Source organism: Acinonyx jubatus, chromosome B1, assembly GCF_027475565.1.
Source record: "Acinonyx jubatus isolate Ajub_Pintada_27869175 chromosome B1, VMU_Ajub_asm_v1.0, whole genome shotgun sequence".
NCBI classification, from domain to species: domain Eukaryota; kingdom Metazoa; phylum Chordata; class Mammalia; order Carnivora; family Felidae; genus Acinonyx; species Acinonyx jubatus.
In genome coordinates, this window is record NC_069382.1 from 146,355,422 (window position 1) to 146,383,155 (window position 27,734).

The 27,734-nt window shown below is 36.3% G+C and overlaps 1 protein-coding gene across 7 annotated transcripts in view; it reads right to left on the reverse strand.

The window, feature by feature from the left end:
• YTHDC1 (YTH N6-methyladenosine RNA binding protein C1) overlaps positions 1-25,838 on the reverse strand; it is a 35,654-nt gene extending 9,816 nt beyond the window's left edge. For 2 of the 7 annotated variants that reach the window (XM_027057857.2, XM_027057851.2), the window contains exons 1-11: positions 25,436-25,837; positions 20,731-20,766; positions 16,067-16,168; positions 15,109-15,437; positions 14,558-14,987; positions 10,034-10,123; positions 9,512-9,565; positions 8,857-8,951; positions 7,264-7,372; positions 7,068-7,185; positions 552-636 (exon numbers count right to left, since the gene is read on the reverse strand). In XM_027057857.2, coding sequence (XP_026913658.1) covers positions 552-636; positions 7,068-7,185; positions 7,264-7,372; positions 8,857-8,951; positions 9,512-9,565; positions 10,034-10,123; positions 14,558-14,987; positions 15,109-15,437; positions 16,067-16,168; positions 20,731-20,766; positions 25,436-25,463 — 1,476 coding nt within the window. In that variant the 5' untranslated portion in view covers positions 25,464-25,837. Of the gene's footprint in view, positions 1-551; positions 637-7,067; positions 7,186-7,263; positions 7,373-8,856; positions 8,952-9,511; positions 9,566-10,033; positions 10,124-14,557; positions 14,988-15,108; positions 15,438-16,066; positions 16,169-20,730; positions 20,767-25,435 lie in introns of all 7 variants that reach the window. The other 5 variants (XM_027057872.2, XM_027057889.2, XM_027057865.2 and 2 more) reach the window with 5 other exon arrangements.
• Positions 25,839-27,734: the final 1,896 nt, after the last annotated feature.

Sequence of the window (27,734 nt, forward strand, 5' to 3'; positions counted from 1 at the left end):
CAAAAACTACAAAGGGAGACTAATGTATGGCTTTTTAAAATGAAGATTTATTTTCAACCACCAGCAATTTCATTTATGAGTAATGAAAGCACACCGCTTCTGGTTCAAAGTTACATGTAGAAGATTCAGGTTTAAATCACTACACTTATAATTTCATTTGCAGACTTGAAAACCTGGGTACATATACTTTTCATATAGCTTCCTTCTGATTAGAAAACTTCAGCAAAGATGTTAAATGGCATTTCTAAAATTATACAAAGTGCAGTAAATAACATAATGAAAAACAATTTAAAATCAGGACCAGAATTTCTCATCAAAAACTTTTCTTTCAATTGTATTAAGTACCATATAAAGCTACCTATCTTTCAACATTTATGGAGGTCTTACTAATTGGTCAAAACCACAGTGATTGTGAATTCCAAATAAGAATATTTTCCCTTAATCTTTCACACGAATTCTTTCAAAAATGGCTTAAAAGTGTCCTTCAATAAAATTCTCTAAAAGGAATGATTAAATGTATGTGTTTTAAATAATCAAGTAAGACAACAAACCTGTCCATCACGTCCAATCTTTACTGGCTTATGTTCATTCCAAGGATTGGTGAGATGAGCTGACTTAGTGAAGGGTAATTCACGCCTAAATACAAAGTAATACCAATTATATTCTTTTGCAGAATCCTTTAGGGACCTTACATTACTTCAGCAGTTAATCCTGATTTAAACGTGACTAAAATTTAAAGAATTACTTAGGCTAGAAGCATTCATTCCCCAGAGAGGGAGCACCTTTAAGAGAAGGGTTCTTTCCACATTCTCCAGTGTTCTCAAAAATAAGCTAAATAATACAGTGTGTAAGAACATGAGCTTGGAAACCAACACAGTTTGGGTTTAAACCCCAGCGCGTGCTCGCTCGCTCTCACGCGCTCTCTCTCTCCCTCCTCTGAGCCTGAGCTGAATTCTTCAGCTTATAAACAACAGTATCACCACCTACACTTCATACCTGTTTTTAATAGTGTGCAAATGGAACGACATATAACATGTTTAGTTAGCTCGTTTCTGTGTAAACAACCGCATTTTTTATTAACTAATCAACAAAGAGCTGAACCTTCATCAGATAGTTAATACCAAATGAAAGTAAGTGTCCCCTATCCTTCGTTCAGAACTGCTCTCCCAGATTCCAATGTCCTCTCCTTTTCAGGAAGACAATAGTTCCCTATCACCCATGGAATGGCTCTTAACAATACAAATGTTTATACGTACAAATTCGTATGTCTGCACATACGAATTATGCCCTCCACTTAGGTGAGTACTTATATAACTTAAAGAAACTCAGGCTCTAAACTCTGAACCACAGGGCAAAATGGTCTCACCAACTTAAAAGAGACAGCCTGTATTTTTATATTCTTTATCAACCTAGCATAATGCTAAATGCAATTCATTCCTATTAATTGTCAAGGAATAATCAAGTTAACAGCACTTAACAAGGCTTTATCTATGTGTGTGCAAAGTAATGCCAAATTAAATAAATGCGTTAAAGAATTATTTATTGTATCTACAATACACATGAAACTGCTCAGCCCAAAGACATACAAAGATGAGTAAGATAAAGAGCTGCTTGCATTCGTAAATTTCTTCCACAGCTATCAAAGAAGAATAAACGAGCACATGAAAGTTTTGCTGGTCACATCTATTTTGGAGAGAAAGAAAATAATCAAAAAATGCTTCCTGGAAGAAGTAGCATATGGAATATGCCTGAAAGAAAAGTGACCCAGGAAAAGCCAAATGTAAGAGCTAAGGAAGGGTTACGTTTGAAGCAATGAGAGAGCTTGAGCAAAGGTATAATGGAGAAGAAAAAACACAAACAACCTGGTCTAGTGGATAAGCTATATAGCCATTTGTTCTACTCTTACACCAATTTTCTTAAAGATGAATATAGGATGCTGAAATTTTATAACTTCTTTAAACTTTGGGGAAGAGTAAAGTGTATCTAAAGTTAACACAGTGGCATGCTCTGTGGTGGTGATCATGTGAATATATGGGGGAAGTGGGCTATGAATGATGGAAATACCCACTAGGTATTACTAAAAAGCTTGAATTCTTAGTGTAATAATATACATCTTACTTCACACACCAAAAGTGGCTCAAGAATGTATACCTATATGTATACAAAATATATACACACACTTTTTTTTGTTTTTTTAACTTCTCAGCTCTCAGAAGTTAAAAGAAACAAGTCTATACCAAAGCCTAGGGTATCCAGGAGGAAATCTCTAGTAACAATTCTTTGTACTTTAATACTTTCTTAGATTTTCCCTCTAAATTGCCAGTTAAAAAACAGTTACAGGAGAGGAATAAATAACCTACAAGCCACCAAAATATAGGAAGTTACAAATTGTTCCTGCAGAAAGTTACCACTGTTATTTAAATATTAGCAATGAAATACTGAAGGACCAACATAAAACCACACACTGAGTTGGGTTGAGTCACTTGGGATTAAGCTTCTCGATGGCATTGGTTCTAAATAGATTCTACAGATATTTTTTTGTGTGTGTTGACAAATACATACCTACCAGAGTATCACCAAGAACTATGAGGCCCTAAGCAAAATAGGACTCAGAATGTATTTAGAGAAACTACAGGACCACAGTCATCGTAGTTATAGAATAAACATCCTAAAAGTTACCTTTTAAACTGACATGTGTAATGAAGACAACTACAGATGACCAGCTTTATTGTGAGTAATCCAAAGAACATGGAAGTAACTCGCTGATTTAAGGGGTTTGGTTAAGTGGGACAAATTTAACAAAAGAACATACAACTGTACAAAGGCTCTTATGTACTATATAGAAGTTTGGCTACTAAAGTTAAAAGAAATAATGGAGAAATTCTAAAAGAAAAGAGAAAATGGGCTAAGTGGAATGAACATGGAAGGGGTGAGTATAAAATAGCATCAGTAGATGCTAATTTAATTCTGGACAAATGACATTTTATAGAGTATAGCCTTATTTAGAGGTAATTCCCAGTGATAACTTAAGTCACTTTTTATGGCTCCTCTCCTATCTGCTAACACACACCATGTGATCTTAAACTTCAGTGTGCCTACAAAATACATGAGCCATCAGAAATTCAAGAGGTTTGAGGTGTGACTTAAGATTCTGCATTTTAACGATCAGATACTACTGACACAAGTGGTCGAGAGACCACACCTAAATAAACTTAAGTCTAGTTATTATTAAATCCAAAGGGTGCTTAAATAAGTCTATCAAAACTATCATATCTGAAAAGAAAAAATATTGATAACAATTACTATTACTGATAGAAAGCCTTCAGCATTTATATTTAAAGTTTGATCCTCTTAACTGAACCAAATGTAATTCTCATTTTATACACAAAACTTAAGAATACAATAGACTTACCCAAGGAAATACCAACGTAATATTACATGCCCCTCAGAATTCTTCATTATAAAACTACTCTTGAACTAAGTGATGAGTATTTTAAAAATTAAAGTTGTAGTTTTTCTTTAAGAATATTCTTGAGGATACAGGAGTACTGATGCATAGGGGCACTTGTACCCCAATGTTCATAGCAGCACTCTCAACAATAGCCAAATTATGGAAAGAGCCTAAATGTCCATCAACTGATGAATGGATAAAGAAATTGTGGTTTATATACACAATGGAGTACTACGTGGCAATGAGAAAGAATGAAATATGGCCTTTTGTAACAATGTGGTTGGAACTGGAGAGGGTTATGCTAAGTGAAATAAATCATATAGAGAAAGATACCATACGTTTTCACTTTTATGTGGATCCTGAGAAACTTAACAAGAACCCATGGGGGAGGGGAAGGGAAAAAAAAAAAAAAAAGAGAGGTTAGAGTGGGAGAGAGCCAAAGCATAAGAGACTCTTAAAAAATGAGAACTGAGGGCTGATGGGGGGTGGATGATGGGTATTGAAGAGGGCATCTTTTGGGATGAGCACTGGGTGTTGTATGGAAACCAATTTGACGATAAATTTCATATATTTAAATAAATAAATAAGTAAATAAATAAACAAATCCTCAATAAAGAGGAAAAAAAAGGAATATTCTTGAGGTACATTCTTGAGGTACGTGGGTGGTTTAGTCAGTTAAGTGTCTGACTCTTGAATCCAGCTCAGGTCATGCATGATCTCATGGTTTGTGGGAACGAGCCCTGCATCAGCATCTGCGTTGGCATGGAGCCTGCTTAAGAGTCTTTCTCTCCCTTTCCCTTTGCCCCTCCCACTGGTGCACACTCGCTCGCTTTCTCCCTCTCTCTCAATAAATAAACATGAAAAAAAAAAAAGAAAAGAATATTCTTGGGGCACCTGGGTGGCTCAGGCGGTTAAGTATGCAACTCTTGATTTTGGCTCAGGTCATAATCTCACTGTCATGAGATCAAGCCCCACATGGGACTCTGTGCTGGGCATGGTGTCTGCTTAAGATTCTCTCTCTCACTCTCCCTCTGCCCCTCCTGCACACATGCTCTCAAAAAGAAAAAGAGAAAGAGAAAAAGAAAAAGAGAAAAGGAAAAAGAAAAAAGGAAAAGAAAATTCTTTCCAGGTCAACATAAACTTAAGTACAATAAAGAAACTTTACTACCCAAAATTCTGTACAAAACGTTAGTATTTTGGGTTTGTACCTCTTGTTAGTGAACACATATCAAACAAGTTGGTAAAATAGCCAATAAGTCAGTGAGGAAGACAATACGTGAATAAATTAAGCTCACCTTCTGAAATTAAAAAACAAATTTCCTTATCAAGAATTGGGAAATGAAGGTTAATAGAACAAGTAACATTCAAAACAAAATTAGCTGCAACCAATTTAAAATGGGTAATTATTTTGTCTACTAATCCTAAGACAACATTATCTCCAAATACTTTCCAGTAACACCAATAATGTTTCTAGTCATAAAACCACAGACTAACAAACTTCTTTGGTTTTTATACAGTTATAGACATCCAAATAAATAAGTCTATCTCTGCTAAGAAATAGCAAGCACCTTGTTTTCCCAAAAAACTGCCACCAGATCTTTAAATTTTATAATCTTAATTTGATTATAATAGAAGTATAACTTAATTATAACCTTAATTTCTAAAGAGCCATAAATTTTTATTTATAAATCCTGGGTATAATGGAGTAGGGGAATTATCACTGACACCCTCACCAACCTAACACTGCATTCCAACATTATAATTATGCAATTTTTCATTTGTTTTTTCCATGTTGTCACATGGATAATTACTTCTGTGTATTACATTTAAGCGACAAACCGTAATTCACTTAACCAGTTTCCTATATGGAAGAATTTAGATTGCTTCCAATTTTTCCCTATAGAAAGTAATGATGGGATGAGAAGTAATGATGATATATTTTTATGCAGTTTTGCTACTCTATCAACAATCAACCTAATATACTATTTTCACTGTATTATTGCTTATGTATGTTCACAGTTCTTCACTTTCCCATACATAAAAGTTTAACTCCTTTGGCTGGCCCACATTACTGTTCATCTCTATCTTTTATCATCTGTTTCATTAAAAAAAAAAAAAAAAAAAAGGACTCCCTGCCCCACTCACATACCTTCCCCTCCCCCCCCCACCGCTTTACCATCTCCTAAGCCCCATGGCTTCTGCTTGCTCTTCCATGCTCTTCCTAGTCTGCCTTCCAGACCGGTATGAATAGCATTTTTCATTCTTATCCAATTCTTCCATCCTCATCAAAATCCGACACCTAAGCTAATTTCAACTTATAAAAAATACATATGGTCTGTTTCAAGTAATATTTTTTTACTGAAATTAATTTTATAGGCAATAGATGTGTACATGCCATATAAAGTTCACTCAAATACTTAGTTTTTTATGTTAAAATAACTTTCTAGGCCCAAGATGTAGCCGCTCCTGCTGGATGTGTCATGTCAGCAAACAGAAGCTTAGGTCTAACTTTTGTGTCCCTGTATGCGCTCAGCTTGACCAGAAATGCAGTATATCCAATCAGCTGCCCCATCAGCCAATCCCCAAACACCAAGCCACCTTGAGTCTGGGCTTTCTCACCCCAAATGAGGTTGACAACGTAGCCCTAGCTAGTGAGACATTTTCTATTTGTCTCTCTCTTGTTCTTTATCCTATAAAAGCTTTCTGGGATGCCTGGGTGGCTCAGTTAAGTGTCCCACTTTGGCTCAAGTCATGCATGATCTCAAGATTCTTCAGTTTGAGCTCTGCATGGGGCTCTCTGCTGACAGCTCAGAGCCTGGAGCCTGCTTCAGATTCTATATTTCTCCCTCTCTCTGCCCCTCCTCTGCTTGCACTCTGCCTCTCTCTCAAAAATAAACATTAAAAAAAATTAAAAGCTTTCTGCCTTCTGCCCCATTTTGCAGCTCTCCACAGGAGAGTGTCCATTTCATGAAGTGTTAAAGTTTGTATCACCTAAATTTACTTCTTTTATCACTTTCTAACAATGCATATTCAGTAAGAACATAACAATAGTTGTAATAACTCAGTTATTTCTAATAAACATATTTAAATCTTAATTACCATTTTCAAAATATAATACCAACTAAACATGTTTTGCTATTTCCTTAAGAAAAAGTACTTGTTCACAACTAAATTAGTTACCTCCAAAATATGAGCCAAGTTAAACAGTGGCTATTTTCCTATACCAGTTACTAAATGACACGTTAAATCACTAAAATCACATAGATCTATCCAGGTAACATTCCAAGCAATTGTCTAATTCATGACAAACTTACTGCTATATTACTAATACAGAGTACAAATAAACTACATAAAACTCCTGACTACATAAACCTTTGCCTTTACATCCTATAGGAGATATAAAGACAGTGAACAAGATAAGCAAAACGTATTGATGTTTAACTTTAACACTGTTAATTTTTTTGGATCCAAATCAGCCTAGGAATGAGTCTGAAAAAAGAGTGTAATCATCAGAGAGAATAAATTAAAGCTAAAAAACTGTGGAGTTTTAACATTAGTCCCAATTGGCAGCCATTTAGTGCAGATTTAATTATCTACACTAGAATGTATAATTTACCTGCAAATCCAGTCAATTTTAAAAACTCCTCCCAACATTTTAGCGTTCATTCCTGCTGGAAGCACCCAATGTATAGGAGATCCTCCATGATGTGACTCTGAAGAAAGTCTTGCAAATCCTAAGGGGATCAAATCACAATAAATAGGTGCCTAATATAAATGATGTTTTTATATATCCAAATTATTTTTATCCTTACCTTGAAATTTTCCACTCTCTCTGACAGAAAATATTAAGATAACACTCCTTGCAGATCTGAATGCAGCATTTAATTTCTTCTCATTTACTGGCAGCGTGGACCAAACACCCTACACAAATAACATAAAGATCACAGACTGAAATTAATGCAAATCTTTCACCACTGCAATTGTATCTGCAAAAGACCAAGGCTACTGATACTGCTGTATTTTAAATTTAAGTAAGCTATAATTAAGAAAGGTCTTACTTATCAGCTGTCAAAATAATGTGCTAATTTATTAAAAACTCAAGAAAAATATGGAGAAAATTCCCAACCTTAACAAAATCATTAAAGATTTTGGGGGAAGGATGTCAAATCTTATGAGATAGAATTCTACATAATAGAAACAATCACCTAGAATTATTTTAATTATCACAATGATTTACTGTGGGTAAAAACATGTTTGAAGGTGAATCACAGCATGTACATTTTTCTCCTTAAACTGCTTAATCAAAATAATTAAAAATACTATATTGGTAAATTATAAGTGGAAAATTTCTGTCTGGTTTCTAGCATTTCTCATTTTTCCTATTTAAGTTCAAATTTTTAGACATTAATAGTTTGACTAAAAAAAGCCTCCGTTGTACACAGAGCAAGAACAAAGCTACTAATTTCTAAAGCATTGTAATCTATTACTTGTTCGTGAAAAGATCAAAAGAAATAGCATGGTAAGGTAAGGCAGAAGCTCTAATTCAGTCAGTCTAGTCTTACAAACTAGATCTCATTCACACTAAGTGCTTAATTACTTCTGCCTAAATTCACTCTAGCAGAGAAACAGAATAAACTTCCACGGGATAGCTACTTGGTATATTATTCCATCTAGTTTGATGGATAATGACAAATATAAGACAGTAATACTGACAAAATATGGTTTGAAAAATTATTAATTTTCTAAAAATCAGTAGAGGCTATGATTCATTTTAAATCAAGAAAAGGAAAATTTTGTAACGGTGTAACAAATATAGGTATTTTAAAAGAAAATTCATATCTTACAACATCCTAACAGCAACTGGACATATCCTTTTTGTAAAGCCTTGCTTGGGTGGGCCTTTTAGCTAACTCTTTCTCTTTTCTTCTAAATCCAAGTGATATAAAATAAATAAATAAGTCCAAGTGATGTCACTTCTAAAAATAAAAGAAACTCCCCATAAAAGAATGATTTCTTTTCAACAACATCAAGGTGTAAAACCAGCATCAATATAAAACAAAAAATGGTTGCAGAAACTTTTAAAACGTTACTTCAGTAAGTTAGCATTTGAAAACAGAAACACAAAAATCCAAAAAAATACTCTTTTACAGTACGAAGTATAAAACATACATAATTCTTCAATATCAAATATTCTGACTTCTAAAATCACCTTCAAGACTGAAAAGAAAACTCAAATTACTATTAGGTCGCTTACATGGCCACAAAGCAGACCTTAAGTGGCAAGTGGGCTGTGGATCTTTAAAGCTCTAATGAAAATCACAGTATACCACTCAAGATACTCAAGTCTACCTTCACACTTAAAATTTTCAAGACTGGGATAGTTTCAACAGAACTGATGCTAATACCTTAGCTTTGGCAAGAGACACATTCTCATGGTTGTTACTCTTTATGAGAAAAAATCTTGCATCCTGTAGGACATATTTGAGTTTACTGGTTTGATCTGAAAAAAAGAAACCCAAACTGATTAACCAGAAGCCATTATCACAGACGTGTAAGCTGTACTAACTGAAATTAGCCCTCTACAACCCAGCTAAACTTTTAAAATTCATAATCACCCATTCAACCTGGAAAGCTAAGCCACAACACATAATAGAGCAAAGCTAAGAAAAGACACCAGCATTCTGCAAGAAGTTAAACCTAATCTAGTGATGTTCCGATATATCAGATTCATATTTAAGTATGAAAATGGCTACAAATTTTATAGATTTATTTCCCAAAATCATTCATTTAAATAGACGATTATGCTATTAAAAACATATATACTATCCACGGTGTCTAAAACCATAAAATATCCTGAGATTTTTGTTACTGTTCTAAAAGGTATGCAGTAAGAAGTAAATGTGGAGCTGTCTCTATGTAAAACTACATCATTAATTTTTTCTTTAATGCAATATATCAGAACATTACTACATTAAAACCAACTATTAATGGAGAACTAATAAGGCAAAATAATGACTTTATGCAGCATGCAATGAAAACAATTTCAAATTTAAATGATACCTTTTCGGACAGCACGAACGGAAGATGATAATTTCTCATGCTTCTTTTCTGAACCTGTATTTAGCCAAAGTACATTTGTTCAGATTGAGCTTTAATAGAGATAAGACAAAATTTCTACAGTCTTGTCACATAAAGTTCTCATTCAAGACAAATTATTCTTCCTGGCGCACCCACACACACAAAAAAATACTTCTCAATGTGTACGAGTGTTTTGTTTTTTGGGTTGTTTGGATTTTTTAAAAATAATGTATATTTGAACAGTTTCCCACTCAGAAAACTAGTCACTGAATCATCATCTTCCAAGAAAAAAAAAAGTGAAATTCCACTTAAGCAGTAACAGAACAGGATTAAAATAATAAGAAAAAGCTTAGTTTTCTCTAGAATTATTACACTGAACATGCCAAAAATCAATACTAATGAACATCAACAAGTTCACACTAAACTACAGCCTCCACACTTTCTACAGCAAATTACATCAGAATCAGTCAGATATGACCACAAATGAAAGTAAAATGAGGATACCTGCATAGGACTCTGATGCAGAGCTTCCACTTCTATCAAAAACAATTGGAGAGATGCCTCTAGCTCTCTTCCTTTCCTTCTTTTTCTCATCTAAAAAGAATTCAAATGAGATTTTTAAAAACATTACAAGACAGGTACTCAAACAAGAACGTATCACGTGCCTGGTTTCTGCACAATCTCTAATAGTCATTGCTAATCTCTCCCCTGATCCCTCAATTTCCTCAGAAGGTGTTCCATTTCAAAGGTATTGTTCAAACACAGAAACATGTTTCTCCCACCAACTTAAATTAAAAACACATGGCCATAACTGAGAATGACTTATCCTATATATAAAGGTAGTCCTTTGAATAAAGTTTTCCAAGAGGGGGGGAAATCTGCAAATACAGCTTTTGTTTGAGTAAAATATACTGTTTCTTTCTACATATCAGGTACCACTGTTCCAAGTCTCTCTCTAAAAAGTATACTATCATTCTTCATTACAATTCCAACTCTGATTCTTAGGTGTTGATGAGCCCTAGAACCCAAAGGTTTTCAATGTAAAGAAAAATTAATAATAATACACTAGAGTAAGTTGGTGATTGCTTTTCTGGTTGCCACTGCTTGCTCATGTGTCTTCGAGTTCATTCTTCTTGTCCACTTCCTTCTTGGATTACTGGTCTTTTCTTCAAATTCAATTTAAAGTTTATTCCTAAAATCTTACTGATAGCCTATGTATTTCTACTAAAAAGCTAGGAATCTTCAGTGGATCCAAAAAGTTTACATTACCGGTCAGTTAAGAACCATTTTAATTTGGAACTTCATTAAGCTTAAAAACAAAGACCTAAAATGGATTAGGCTCTCCTGTCTCTGTTTATTGGTATTTTAGTTATACCATTATAAGCTCTTTTACTTTTCAGCTAGGAAATAAGAAGGAACAAATATGGAGAGAAAATGCACGAATTTATTTGTATAAAAACAGCAGAAAAATGATCAATGATCCCGCATAAAATTTTATATTATAGAATGACTATAAAGAGTTACCTACTTAAAAAGATTTAGCTAAATTATCTCCTTAATCCTCATAACAAACTCATGCAACACTTAAAGCCATTATTTGCATTTATTGAAAAGGAAACAGAAAAGAGGAGTGGTTAAGCAACATGGCCAGGGTCCCAGTTTCTGGGTGCAGAACCTAGTTCAAATGCAAGTCCTCTTTAAGCCCTGAGCGCTCTTCTTAGGAGCAAACAGAAAAAGTATTTTACTACTGAATGGGGCTTCCAGATCTAACTAGTCTGGAGATGGAAAATCCCAAAGACATTCTAAATTCCTTTTCTTTTAGTTTAAGCATCTTTCCCTTTTTTTATGTTCTGAGGCCTCTCCAAATAGACATAACAATAAGCTTGTGAGTGAGGCTGGTTTTCCTACTGGAGGGCTGAAAGAGAAGAGCAAAGCAGCACATATAAGCACAATTACAAAGCCAAGCCCATTTAAAGCTAGCATCCCTCGGGGGCATAATGGTATCTCAAATAACCAGCTATAGATAAAAGCATTTGTTTCCAGGCTTGCCTGCTTTAAATGATACCCAACTTTCAAAAGTTTTCAGAATCCTTTCCCTCAGGGCAAAGTAGAAGACTTCAACAGAACAGACTAAAGCTTTTTAGTATAAAATGGCTGAAAATCTCACCCAAATAGATGAGAGTCAGGAGGTTCAAATCCTAAATCTCTCTCATACATGTCTGTTTTGTTCACTGACTACACATTCCTACATAGTGCCTGGCACTCAGCAGAAACCCAATTCGGTGACTCAATGGATAGGAAATTCACAGAGATTAAAAGTAAAACCTTGTTAAATTTTTATTTAAAAAGTCTAGCATGTTTTATCATTTTTTTCTCTTTGAATATGTAGGAGTCTAATAAGCATTATGAACTGATCACTAATGATAATACACCTCTTGCTGCTGCTTAAAAACAATACTTTATGGTTCAATCTCACTAACATGATACAGGAAAAAAGAAAAAAGAGAAGAAGAGTTAAGACCCTGCCCAACTGTTATTTTTTTTTAAGAGAAAGCTTCTGGGGCGCCTGGGTGGCGCAGTCAGTTAAGCGTCCGACTTCAGCCAGGTCACGATCTCGTGGTCCGGGAGTTCGAGCCCCGCGTCAGGCTCTGGGCTGATGGCTCAGAGCCTGGAGCCTGTTTCCGATTCTGTGTCTCCCTCTCTCTCTGCCCCTCCCCCGTTCATGCTCTGTCTCTCTCTGTCCCAAAAATAAATAAAAAAAAGTTGAAAAAAAAAATTGTTAAGAGAAAGCTTCTAAACTTTTAAAATAAATACCATTAAAAATAACTCCCACTGATCTTAAGAGTTTATGATCGCCTCTTCCAACTACTATTTTCAGATCAAAAGAACAATGAAAGTCATCTAACAAATAAACCTTTAATGACCACCAAATGTCACTTTTATAAAGAAGTTACCAAAGATTCTGAGAAAAAAATAAGGTAAAATAAACTAGAATCTAGAAAATTCATGACACAGAAACTAAACTGTGATCCCCCATGTTTAAAAATAGACATCTCCTAATTAGGGAGTTCCAAATCCACCCCCATTTTTCTTTCACACATTATGATGAGAAACTACTCCATGATAAAGAATAACTTCCTGCCCACAATACAGTCTCTGAAACATGTCCCACATAAGGGATCTTCCAAAGACAATAGTTCCCTTTAATAAGGAAAGTAAGAATTCCAGGTATCTCTTTTATGATAATAAATCTCTTCTATAAATAGTTTTGATATCAAGGTTCATGAAACTATTGGTTACCACTGAATTTGAAATGTCTTATCCACAAAAATATGAAGTATTATTAAGCACCTTGATACAGTATCAGCAGCATCTAAGAGCTTATTAAAACTGCAGATTGTTTCAAGTCCTACCCAATTTAAATAAGTCACCTTTGTTTGACTTAAATAAGACATACAAGAAATATTGTTCATAACATGGATATCAAAGATGGCTATAATAAAATATCCTCTACCCCACAGATGTTTCTACAGTCGTCACAATAAATGAACAAACATTCATTCATATTGTCAATGCACTTTTTGTTTTCCACCCATTATTATAAATTACAAAAAATACATCATCTCATCAGTTTGCAAAAAGTGTAACGGGAGAACAGAATTAAAGATTCTACAAATTTTGGGGCCCCTGGGTGGCTCAGTGGGTTAAGTGTCTGACTTCAGCTCAGGTCATGACCTCACAGTTTATGAGTTTGAGCCCAGAGTTGGGCTCTGTGCTGACAGCTTAGAGCCTGGAGAGCCTGCTTCAGATTCTGTGCCTCCCTCTCTCTGTTCCTCCCCCACTCACACTCTAAGTCTCCAAAAAATAAATAAACCTTAAAAAAAAAAAAAAAAAGATTCTGCAAATTTTTATATCAAACTTAACTTCCCATGAATTCAGTTTAACTCTTTAAATCTCTTAAAATCCTGTCTAAACTCTGAAACCTAGAACTCCAGTAAGCAAAAGGTTGAAAGCACTTCAGTTGCCAATCACTAGAAAATAGCTGGCCATTTGCTCTATCACCTATACAATTTTAAGAATGTGACTTACTAACAATGTACTATCAAAATGATAAAACTCTATTAATAATGAAATTGTAACTATTCTGTAATAACAAAAGAATAGAATTGTTCTTATATTCCAAAGTTTAGTTCATTTAGTATATATAGCAGATCTGGCTGCATTTTGACATAAGACAGTCATGACAGTATGTGTAACCATCATATAATGTCAAGGGTTCTTTTAAGTACCCTGACCTCTCCTTGTTGTACTCTGAATTTTCCCCCAAAAGATGGTCCCCTCTTAGCCTCATGACTGCAACTACCTACCATTCCTATATTTACATCTCATTGATCAGACAGGGATAAAGTGGTAGGACATGTAGTATTGAAGGAATAACCCAAGACAACTCTTAACCAATCTCCCCACAAGAATCTTACACTCTTATTTTCCACCTCTTGTACTTTTACACCAGCCTTTGGGAGACCCTGCAAGTCTGTCAATCCACAGGTACAGAATTGGAAAAACAGTGTGTGTTCCCAAGAGAAAAAGAAAGTTGTTTTGATTTCTATTGCCAAATGACAGAAATCTACAGGTATCAGATATAGAAATACTGTAATGCCAACCAGACAGGTTCCATGTCAGTATCAAGTAGATCAGGTATCAGTGTTTAAACAAACTGCTGACAGGTATGAAAACCTAAGAATTTATAACCTTAAAACCTGAAATACATTTCCATAGAGAAACAATCAGACTTGCATTCATTTAGAATACAATATGAAGTTGGGAAACACATTTACTAAGATATGTAAACCTTACTCAAATGTATTTCTAATACTCAAAGGCATATAATTGTAAAAAAAATCATGAGACAGTCTTATTAACATCCCACATCTCTAAATATTTTATAATTCAATTTAAGTATGTTCAAAAATAAAATCAGGTCAATTTTTTTTCTTAAGAGAAACTTATACATACAAAGAGTAGTACCTGATCCATCTGTGCCTGAACCAGATCTGACAGATCCATCTGTGAAGGAAACGGATTCAGAATCAGAGTCGCTAGCTTCACTTCGAGTGTCATAATCATTTCCCTCTTCCTTCTGGTCTCTCTCATCCTGTTCATATTCTTCTTCTTCCTCCTCCTCCTCCTCTTCTTCCTCCTCTTCTTCCTCCTCCTCCTCCTCCTCCTCTTCTCCATCTTCGTCCACTTCTTCATCTTCCTCCGCATCTTCTTCTACCTCTTCATCTTCTTCCACATCTTCCACCCCTTCCTCCTCATTCTCAGTGTTGTTGCCTTGCTCATCAGAAGAACCACTGCTGCCAGTCTCATGGTCAGAGCCATATTCTTCAGAGTTAACTTCTTCCTTAGAAGATTGGCTGGATCTGCTTGCACGTCTATCCACTTCAAGCCCAATTCTCTGATGTTTAAAGAAAAAGGGAATCAGCAGTCATATAACAGATAAAGTCAGACTGAATAAATAGTTCTAATGCCTCAAAAAGAATTGCTTTCTGTTTTATATCTGCAATAACATTTACTACCTCAGAACCATCTGGTGTAGGGGATTTGGTCCTCCTTTCAGGATCCCTTTTCCGGAGACAAGTTTTTTCAGGCTGACTCTTATAAGGTTCTCTAGAAGCACTGCTTGACAAACGAATCTTCCGATCAGCTTCTAGACGCTTGCTTCTTTCAGATCTTTGATATTCCTCATTTTTATACTCTGCAACTGACTTTCCCTTGGTACTAACTATTCTTTTGTTATTGCTGACAGATGAGCTCAGTGGCTTAGAAATCAACTGTCTTGAATGAAGAGAAGGCTTTTGCCGCTTGATGTCAGTAGATTCCATTCGGTCACTTTTTCTTTTTGATCCTTAAAAATACAATTTAAAGAACACATGTAAGTGTTTTATGTCTTCTATTTATTTCACCAAAGATTAACAAAGAGTATGTATCAGAGAGAAAAAAGAGCTCTTATCTTTAAAATGTCTTCTGAAATATTTTTACTGCAAAGTTAATCATAAAGAAACCATAGTTTGCAAATACTGGAATAAATTCATGTGTTTGAGAAATTTCACACGTTTGAAAAGAAATAGATTACTTTTATTCATATTGAACTGGGTACCACAGTTTGTAATGATTGCACACTTTTGGTGTTAACTGACCCCAGGAACAAGAGCAAAAGCAAAGTCACTTTCTTAATAAATTAAATCTCTATTTAAACTTTTTAGGGACACCGGGGCAGCTCAGTTGGGTAAGCATCTGACTCTTGATTTTGGCTCAGGGCACGATCTCACAGTTCATGAGTCTGAGACCATGTCAGGCTCTGAGCAGACAACACTGAACCTGCTTGGATCCTTCTCTCTTCCTCTCTCTCTCTCTCTCTCTCTGCCCCTTCCTGGCTCACTCCCTCCCTCTCTCTCAAAATAAATAAAACATTTTTTAAAAATTTTAATTAAAAAAAAACCTTATTTTAACAAAAAAATTTAAAATATTACATACCCTTTTTCTCGTTTTTATCTTGTTCACTCTCTGGATTATACAGTTCATCATCCTGTTCTGGTACTTCAGTCAAAATGTCATCTAGAACATTAAGTTCTCCATCTGAAAGCAGGAAATTAAAAATAGGGAAAAATCATTACCATTAAGCATTTATCTTTGACTATGTTGGGTCTACATAAATATGGAAACATAACCGTCAAAGATCTTTTATTTCAGGATCAAGACACGACAGTAATTCTATAAAACCATACAAGATAAAGGACATGATACAGAACTCTGGACTACAAAGCCAGGAGTAGTGTACACCCACTCCATAGGGTATGAAGGGACATAGTGGAGTACAAGAGAAAACGTTAAAAACTTCTATATCTGTACTTCAACCTCTAATTTCTCATTTTTGTAACTGCTTTAAAATGTGCATAAAAAATTAGAACAGAAATACTTGTGTGTAACATAAACACACACCTACCAAGGATGGTGAGTACTCCTCACAACCTACTTATTGATTACCAAGAAAAAAATAATTTTACAGTGGAGAAACCTGGCAGATTCTAACTTAACCAAGTAATCAAAATTAACATCACCAGCAGTATGTCAAATCAGTATTACAGACTTGGCATGATGCACTAAGAATAAAACAATTCTGTGATATTCCCAGCCAAAATGCAAACTCTGGGGGTGCCTGGGTGGCTCAGTCGGTTAAGCATCCGACTTCGACTCAGGTCACAATCTTGAGGTCCATGGGTTTTGAGCCGCGCATCGGGCTCTGTGCAGACAGCTCAGAGCCTAGATCCTGCATCTCCCTCTCTTTCTGCCCCTCCCCCTCTCACGCTCTTTCTCTCTCTCAAAAAAAAAATTAAATTAAAAAATGCAAAAAAAATGCAAACTCTGAACCTATACTTAAAGAAACATCAAACTGAAACAAAGGGTCATGAAATAATACCAATCCGCTAATACCAATCCACTAAGAAACTACTCCAGATTAAAAGACTTAAGAGACACAATAACTGAACAAGGCACACGACTGGGAAACTAGTGAAATTTAAGTAAGGTCTGTAGAGTATGGTACCACTCTGTTAATTTCCTGATTCTGATACTACTATAGTTAAAGAAAATCCTATTTCTTAGGAAATACACACTCAAGTATTAGGGACGAAGAAGCACCATGTCTAAAACTGGCAAACAGTTCAGGAATAAAGTGTGTCTGCATATGCATATATCCACATATATACACAGAAAGAGAAGAGAGAATGAATTCAAGAAAAACGATGTGGTAAAAAGTTAACATTTGTGGAATATAATTCAAAGATAAAAAAAATTTTTGTACTATTCATTTATCTATTCTGTCCAAAATATGTCAAAATAACATTAAAAGTAAAAAAAAGTATTGATGTGCTACACAATCAAAAACGTTTGAAACTGCTGGTATCAACTCTGAAAAGTGTAACTTGTTCAGTCAAGAGAACTACTGACTACAATTAACATGCTGAATGATCATGAAAACCTACAACTCAGTTTTGTCACTGCATTCCCACGTATACAACAGGACAAAGTAAGTTCTAAGAAATACATGCAAATATTTACCACCTTAAATTGATTTTTTTTAAATAATACACTAAAATTAATGGTAAATGCTTTGAACACTTAAGTATTCTGGTGTCAAAAGTATCTTTCCAAATTCAAGGTGTGGTAAAGAGAAATGTGAACTCATAAACGTTGATGGGTTAGGACAATTACATTATGGTTCAAGCCAAAAAGCAAAGCCCGTTCAAAAGTATAGCAAGCATGGAGCCACCTGGATGGCTGAATTGGTTAAGCGTCCAACCTCCTCTCAGGTCATAATCTCACAGCTCGAGCCCCACATCGGGCTCTCTGTCAGCACAGATTCCCCCCTTTGGATCCTCTGTCCCCTTCTCTCTCTGCCCCTCCCCCGCACACATGTGTGTGCACACACACTCTCTCTAAAATAAACATTTTTTTTAATTAAAAAAAAAAAGTATAGCTAGGGTTACTTTTTTATATATATAGCAAGGGTTATTAACCTGACCTGAGGTCTATAAACAATTAAATCAGACTAAAATATCTCCAAAGGGAGACAGAAATCAGTGACTGAAGAGAACTAAAACACAATGTAGGCATGATAGGAAAGTAAGCAAGGTTACTTACATAGGATACAGGAAAAAGTAACATCTCAGTATTTGGAGTCAAACACAGTTTCTGTGTAAGAACATCAAAAGTGACACTGCCTGGAATGGCATAGCAATTCCTTTCTTTGGGTGGTTAAGAGTATACTTTACTGTTTTTCTAAAATATATACATCATATGAATTTTTATTTACTTCTAGCTCTCTGATCAGTAAAACACTGGATCCAACAGATGTTCACAGAATTAACTATATTTCTGAAACAACAATTATCACAACGAAATAAGCAATTAAGTAAACATAGTGCTACACACATCTTTTCATGAAATCACTAATTCCATTAGTAGAAAGAACAACCCAAAAGCCTGAACATTCACCTTAAATTATATACTTTACATGTGCTAAACCTAACACTGAATGAACTGTACAGGTTAATTTAAATCAATATAAATTTCAGGCATGAAATTAGATCATGGTTTCCCTATTAAAAAAAAGGTCATTATTGTTTTAAAAAGCCTTAACAAATAAGTGTATTAATCAAATGCAGAGACTGGTTGCAGTTTTAATAAGCAGCTACAGGGGCACCTGTGTGGCTCAGTCACTTGAGCATCCCGCCTCGGCTCAGATCACAAACTCACAGACTGTGTGACTTCGAGCCCTGCATTGGGCTCTGTGCTGACAGCTCAGAGCCTGGAGCCTGCTTCGGATTCTGTGTCTCCCTCTCTCTCTGCCCCTCCCCTGCTCATGCTGTCTCTCTTTGTCTCAAAAAATAAATAAAAACATTAAAAAAAAATTTTTTTTTAAGTAGTTACAAATTTTTAACACAACAAATATTAACCAATGCTTCCTTTTTTTTCCTTTTAACATTTTACTACTTTTACATATATCCTATATACATAAATGAATCACCTAAGGTATGTTTTATCATCCATTACTTCAGATAGAGAAAAGGAAGCTCAAAAGTGCCAGGTGACCAAATTCACTTGTCTAGAAACAGTTGGGGGTACAAGCCTCCAGTTCAGGTTTTCTAAAATCTATAGTTAAATTAGAAGGGAAGTAGTAGTAAAATCTTTAAACAAAGTATAAGGGCACAAAAACAAATCCAAAATATTATTAAAAAGTAATGTGCACTAGATTAATTTCAATTAATGCAGCAGAAAGCCCTGTATGAGTGACACTGTAACATCTTGAAATTTACTTTAGGATCAAACACTACATTCTCACTTGATGGTCTACAAATTTTTATGTATTATACTCCGTGACATCAATAATCTAACTGTGGTTTTATCACAGTATTGGCAAACTAAGGCCTGCAGAACAAATTCAGCCTATGGCTTGCTTTTTTTAACCAGTAAGGTAAAAATAAGAATGGTTTCTGCATCTTAAAGGTTGTGTTTTAAAAGGGGCGGGGGGGGGGGGGACAGACACACACAAAAAAATATGTGACAAACCCTTCTGTGGCCCACAAAGCCTAAAATGTCATTTATTATATAACCCTTTACAAAATGTTTGCCAACCCCTAATATAAATGACATTTTTTTAATGTTTTTTTGAGAGAGAGAGAGAGAGAGAGAGAGAGAAAGAGAGAGAGCACGCGTGAGCGCACACGCACGTGAGGAAGGGCAGAGGAAAAGGGAGAGAGAGAATCCCAAGCAGGTCCCATGCTGTCAGCACAGAGCCCAACACAGGGCTTGAGCTCTCAAACCATGAGTTCATGACCTAAGCCAAAACCAAGAGTCAGACGCTTAACTGACTGAGCCACACAGGCGTCCCTAAAATGAACTAATTATAAAGAAAATGAAGATTATTTAAATATTCTCAGAAACTACCACTGCTGAATACTAATCATCACTGCCATATCCTTTTTGGAAAAAAAAATAGTTCTAACATAAAATAACACCCACTAGTTCTCTAGCATGACCTTTAAACTACCTTAACAAATTTAATTTTTATTTTAATTTTTTAAATAAACCTTTAATAAAGAGTTTTAAATCACTCTTTGCCCGAAAATTATACACTAATATACTGTATAAATATTCATATACATTCAATTCCTTCATAGTAGCTTGACAGCACCCAACCTAAGAATATTAATACTAAAATGAACAAAGATTAGTAAATGTCATTAAGAGTTCCATGAACATACAATTCATATACTACAAAAATAACTCATAGAAGTATATACTTCTATGAGATAAAGCACTTCACAATGTTTTTTGAAAAATCTACATAAAGAATACGGTATTTTTTTTAAAGCTATTTTAAAAACTCAAAAACTGTTCAAGGTTTCACAACAGAATGAATTCTGTCACAATGAATTAGCTCAAACGAAACAAAATTACTCATTAAACAGTATTTCTATTTACAGCTAAAACTCAAATCCATCCAAAGTTATACCCTAACAACTTGCATGAATCTAGCTCTTGGACACTGTTTTGAAAACTTTAAGGATTTAATATAAAAATCCAGACCTTGCATTTTTTGAACGGACTATTTGGTCATTAGGGATCCAGATTCTCACCTGAAAGCAACCAGCTGGAGCAGTCCTGATAGTCTTCTGTTAAGACACAGAGAGGTAGTAACATGTCAAGGCTTTGCAAGAGACAATCTGGGTTTATGCCGGATGAATACGTGCATTTACAAATACTGCTTGCACACAGACCGTGCTTGCTCTTTTCCTTTTGTTTAACCTAATACCTACCATTAACTATTAAAGAAGTACTTTATCTGCTGGACCCTAGTATGCATAAAAGCCTGCAACTCATGAATAACAATGTTAAATAACTGCAAATAAACTTAATATGCATGATACTTTGTGAAAGAGTAGAAACAGTAAGGAGGACAATCGTACTCAACTCTAGTTGATTAACTGCCTTGACAAAATTCAAGCACCATGTTGTCAGATCTTCCAAATTTTCAAGGATTCCCAAACTCAGATTTTCATGTGGACTTAAATGATGGACTTAAACATTGTCTCAAAAACAACACAAAGCGGCTTGCTGCTAGCTTGACTCCTCTGTAGAAGTGCAATCATCTGTGAATGTTTTGCATTCACAATATATGATGTACATGAACCTCACTATCATCACTGGTGCAAACTAGCACAATCTTAGTTACCGTCACAATTACCAAACTGAGTTTTCCAGGGATACAGGAGGCAAAAGAAAATAAAAACAATCATTGTTTTAAAGCTTGTTCAAAAATTTTCAAGATGTTAGGACTAACAAAACTTCTTTTTTATTGTTTTATTGGGGGATTTTTTTTAAGTTTATTTATTTTGAGAGTGCATGAGTGAGGATGCGCATGAGTGAGTACACGCAGGCGTGCATGGGTCAGGGATAGAGAGAGGGAGACCGAGAATCCCAAGCAAGCTCCACACTGTCACACAGAGCCCACTGAAAGAGATCGTGACCCAAGACGAAATCAAGAACCAGAAACCCAACTGACACGGCCACCCAGGTACCCCAGTTTGTTTTACATAATCATGGGAAAATGGAAATCTAACTGGCTTTCAAAGTACTTTAACCACCAGAAGGTTAGGTATATAACAAGAATTCCAGAATGCAGCCCACAGAACTGAAGTGACATAACAAAAATCTCACAACTATGCATACAAATGTAGTGCTCTTTCCATTATACCAGAATTACACTTTAATCTTGCAATTCCTGGCCCAGGAAGGCCACAAGCCTTAACTCCAGGGACATCAGTGTAGAAAATTAACCTTTATCTGAGAAAGCAGCCCATTGTTTTGGACCTGGAAACTCCGGGTCAGGAGATACAAAGTGCTATTTATGTGAGGGTCGGGAACAAAGACCTAGAGTATTTAAAGAAAACTGGCCAGTTAAGTATACTACACATTTGTTTTACGTCACAGAACACCAAAGTAGATTATATCTTTTAATTCATTTAATATAGTTTTAGTCGGCTTTGACAATGAAGCAAAATTTCCTGGAACCTAACCTTCTGTTACATTTTACATTAGACCAGTCTCAGTTACTTTGTCATTCAAAACTGTCATTCCTCTAAATGAAGTGTAGAGACTTGCATTTCCCATCACATCCAAATTTTCTGCTCTAAGCATAGTAAGCATACAATCTGAAGTTTAAGGAGAGTATTTTAAATTTTTTTATCCTATTTCTATTTGGGTAAAACAAATACATTGGGTTATCAAATACATACTCTATGCTTTCTAAAGCCCTAACTAAAGTGAACCAAGAAAGTCAATCTTTTTCTAAGGACTCACTATAAACAGGGCTGAAGTATGTTCATAAAATATGTGTATGTATATATGACTGTGTGTACATATTTATGTGCTCTTGCCTGTGTGACTGTGTGTATACATACACAATTTAAACCGACAAAATCCTTGGCTTTGGATAGCAGAGGCAAATGTCTCATGGTCAGTTATGAACCAAGTCCAACCTTGCAAGTCATTTCTTCAAGGCACTGAGTCATGATTACTGTACGTCAGGAACCTGGTGAGTAAGATAGACCTACTCTTAGCCCTCATGGAGCTTTCCGTTCAGTAATGTAGAAAAACATGTTACTTATGAGAGTGGTAAATCACTTTCCACATTTTGGATGAACTTTTACACTGTTTTTCAGAGAGAACTTCGTAAGACCTTAAGAAATAAAACACATACAAGGTATTTAAAATAGAAAAGATTTGTATTACTCATAAAGTATTAGTATCCTTCAAATCTATTTTTTGGACAAATAATCACCACAGGAATCAGAGGTAGTTGGCAATTTGTCCAGTTATATAGGCTTCAGGTTCTAAATACGGGTATTATAGAAGTATAATAGAAGTTAATGTCTATTTATTACATAGCCAATGTAGAAAGCCCAATAATCCAACGACTCTATAACCAAGTCTTTTAACTGTTCTGTGACCAACGGCAAACGTCTGCAATTTAAATTCATTTCTCATCAAGATTTTACATCATTCATGAAATCCTTTAAGGCCTGTGAGAAGTCTAAGATTCTTAGAGGGCTTAAGTTTATAATTTCATAATGTGTTGCATAAGGTAACTACTGACAAATACTTCATTTCCCACTTTTTCTTGCAGAAGTATAAGGAAGAGTGAATTGGGTATTCTAATTCTGGCTATTTTTCTGGCTGTGTAACAATGATAAATAAAGTTAGGTGAGACACCCTGGAACTCAGTTTCTTTATTTGCAAAATGAATTATTCTGGAAATCTTCCCATTACAAAATTAAATAAGCAATTCCAATAGGTTTTATATTTGCTAGCTTTCCCACTAGAGACCATCTTTGAGCTAATCTATAAAGACAAGCACTAATATCAAAGATTTAAGAGATATAAACTCCACTATGGGAATTAACTTTTTTTAAAAACTACAAAAATGTGAGTTCTTTCAAAAGTTGGATGACTACCCTAAGTATTGCTAATAGGTGGCATTACATGTTCTTAAGAACTTTCATCACTAAATCCATCTCTAAAACAATTTTTAAAACATCACCTACTTTCAGGGCACCTGGGTGGCTCAGTTGGTTAAGTGTCCAACTCTTGATTTTGGATCGGGTCATGATCTCACGGTTCGTGAGATACATGGGCACTTCGGGCTCTGCGTTGAATGACAGCGCAAAGCCTGTTTGGGATTCTCTCTTTCTCTCTCTCTCTCTCTCTGTCTCTCAAAATAAACTTAAAAATGACTCTTCTTCCAAAATGCACTTTACTGTATCTACTCTATTACTAATTTAACAACTGTGTTCATTTTAACAATGAATCCTTGAGAAGTACGGACTTTTACTCATTTTGTATTTGGTTTACCTTACCGATCACAACCAGCACTCACTCCAACACAGAGCTCATAGATTACATTCTGATGCAATCAAATGTCGACTGAATGAATTCTTATTGATTGAAATGATCTATTGTAATAACTAAATTTACTACTAATTAAAAGCAGTCCCTTTTTTGTCACTAACACCTTGCAACCCGACCTCCACATTCTTTTCGTGCTTCTCAAAGGGGTGCATTTTTTAAGACTTAGGTCAAACTACGACAACCTAATCACTGAATTGGTTTAAGATAGCCCCAATTTCTTAAAGATACTTCCACACACTCCAGGCTCCAAGCTTGTCCCTATCCTAGAGCAGTTTAATGAAGCATGAAGACTCATCTTTCTCTTAAGGAGAAAAACTAAAGAGATCGTGGGCCTAGTGCAACTTGACTCTAGAATCCATTCAACAAATCCCCACCCCAAGTTGGTTAGCCACACTGAAGAGGAGATCTGTGAGGTATACACAGGGCAGCAGCAGCACCATATTTTTGTTAACTATAACCTTCCCAAATCATGATAATCTTAAGGTTAGAAAAGACCCTAAAAGCAGCATCTAAACTAGACCACTCTCCAGACAGGTATTGATCCAGGATATACATAAACATCTGTAGCACTTGGGAGGTCGGTTTTTCAAAAGACATGACATCCCTTTCTACCAACATCAGTTTTTCCTATATTTACTGTAACTGTATTACTCCTTCAGCTCTCTATAAATTACACCCATTTGTTCCTGGTTGTACCTTCTGGGAGCTAACACAACGTGTTTCTATCAAAATAGTGGCTAGGATTTTTTTTTTTTTTTTTGCCATGTCTAAGTCATATAATTATTGCTTCAAACATCATGTTTTCCAAAATAAGTGTTCGAGGAACCAGAGGGGCAATTCTTGCCACTTTGCCTATTTAACAGGAAGAGCCACAAATTACTTGTAGATATTTCTCGAGATTACTAATCCACCTGTACCACTTCTTAAAAATGCTCACTTACAAGACTACCAGCTTTGGCCGTGGCATTAAGGATTTTCAAAATTTTGCCTAAAAGAAAGGGTCGTTCTGAAAATACGCATTACACCCGCATAATCCTACCAGGAAATAAACCCAAGGGCCTGCCACTAAGAACAGGCCCTCTCAGCCGCGCCCAGGACTGCAGAACGGAAAAAGAAGAGAATTAGGATCAAAACACAAAACAAAACAAAACAAAACAAAACAACCCAGGAGAGATGAAGTGCTAGGTGGTTCGGAGATCGAGGACGCAAGAGCAGGCCTAGTCTCTTCCAGCGGGTGCAAGTGTCTCGGTTGGGACGGATCGGCTCCGCGCGGGGCAGGCTAACCTCCCCAACCCCCACCCCGCAACGACAACCACGGCTCCATCGACCGATTCCCGAGTGTCGCCTCCGCCCGTCACCTTTCTCCGCACTAACCTTTCTCCTCCCGGCTGTCGGCCGCCATTGCTCCCCTCCTGTTTCCGCTGCTGCTGCTGCTGCTGCTGCTGCCGCCGCCGCCGCTTCGACGCGACCCGCGCGGGCGCCGCAGCCGCGGCAGCCGTAGCACGGGCACGTCCGTCAGTCCGTCCGCTGGGCTGCGCGCTTCCCACCTTGGCCTCTACCGCTCACCTTTCCCAACTCACCCTTTTTCTCCTCGCTTCTTCCCTTTCTCCCTTTTCTCCTTTCACTCCAGCCTCTGGCGCCCTAGGCCCGGCCTTCCCGTTGGGGCTTGGGTACGGGAGGGGGGTAGGGGGAGGGAAGGGAAACAGATGGCGACGGCGGGCGGCGCTAAAATGGAGCCTGCTTCCTGCTTGAAACAATCCCGCTCCCGAAATGCCCTGCGCTGTTTACGCTTCGTTCCTCCCTGGGACCGTCACAGTGCGGAGAGGGGCGGGAGAAACGCGGGGTGGGCAAGGGAAACGTGATAACGTCAGCACGTCGCTTCGTCTCCCACAGCCCGGATGTCCACGGATTGAGTTTTCTTTTCAGCGATTAGATCGCCGAAATTACGGTTTATTGAGCACCCCGTAGCGATGCGTACACCCTGGTGGCGCTGTTTTCTCACCTGAAAAGCCTACTGACGGACCTTCCCGAGGACAAAAGATGCTTCTGGTTGTTATGCGGATCTCCTAATTCTGGAAATCGGAGATTTAGGATAAATCTGGGCGGGTCCCTTTGCCGCCGCCACTTTGTACTCTTAGTGCCAAATAGATTTTCATAGTTGGTGCCCTAGGGTTAGCCAAAGGCAGCGCAAGATGCAACCCGCTCACTTGTCACAAAAGCCTACTAGTTTTGCTGTTAATTGGGGAAATTAATTCTATTGTACTTTAGTATAGCTTTGTAATTCATGTAATAACATTTGATTTAGGTATTTATTGAGGCGCTGGGGTACACAGTTGATTTAAACAGAGTATTGAGAAATTGAAACTACTGAAGTGACCAAAAATTACTCAACTACATAATGTGGTAAAATCTGCAAGGAAACTTGCATAAAGTTTATGGTCCAAAGGACTGAAAATGTCATTTTGCTTCACTGCTCGGTAAAGTTTACGCGGGAAGGAAATTTGGAGGGAAAAGAAAGTAACATTGTTATATAAAAACAAATAGCATGTTCAAAGACAAATAATCTAGAGTCTTGGCTCTTGATGGCCATTGTAACAAATTGAGAAAAATCAATGGGAAGAATTTAAAGAGGGCTTGTAGAAAAAAAACGAAAGAAAAACAGTAAATATAAAACTAAGCTATGTATCATCAGATGCATAGGAATCAAGGGTAAACAGGACAGCATTTCTGCCTTTAAGGAATTTTCAGTATAATATATGGAAGAAATAAGTTAGCAAGAAATTACACTCTAACGATAATTGCTGAAAATTGTGTTTTCCTACTGTGCACCAGGTATTGTTCTGAGAATTTGACCTACACAATCTGATTTCATCTTCCAAAACCCCAATTAGATTATATTACCTGATTTTACATACAGGGAAAGTGAAGTAAGAAATTGAAGTGTCCAAGGTCACCAGTAGCAGTAATTAATATGGCTCAAGTTCAGGAGATTTACCTCCAGCCCTCCAATTGATAATACTCCCTCAAGTAAACTCAGAATGTTACTGTAACCTTCAGGGGCATGTTACTCAGACTGGTAGGGGTGCAGAATAGAGTCAAGGAAAGCTTCCTGGAGAAGGAATTAAGCCTACTTGAAAACTAAAAGACTATTAATAGTCTAGATGAGGAGAGAAAGGGCAAAGGTGATAAAAGGATGTTTTTCTGGAAAAAAGGTCCTACGTAACAGAGCTACCAATGGTTTGGTTTAGGTTGATATTAAATAGGTAAGAAAAGGCTGAATCAAGAAAAGTGTTATAGGGGTGCCTGTGTGATTCCGTCAGTTAAGCATCCGACTCTTGATTTCAGCTCAGGTCATGATCTTGTGGTTTGTGAATTCAAGCCCTGCATCAGGCTCTGCACTGATAGTGCGGAGCCTGCTTGGGATTCTCTCTTCTCTCCAACCTCTCTCTCTCTCTCTCTCTCTCTCTCTCTCTCTCTCTCTCTCCCCCTCATGTGCTCTCTATAAATAAATAAATAAATAAATAAATAAATAAGTAAATAAGTAAGTAAGTTCTATGACGTCCTACTCAATTATTAATTCAGTCAACTAGTATTCATTAAAATGCTACTCAGTCCCAAATATTGTTACAGACTCTGGTATTAAGAAATATATTTAGTATAAAATCTTGTTTCT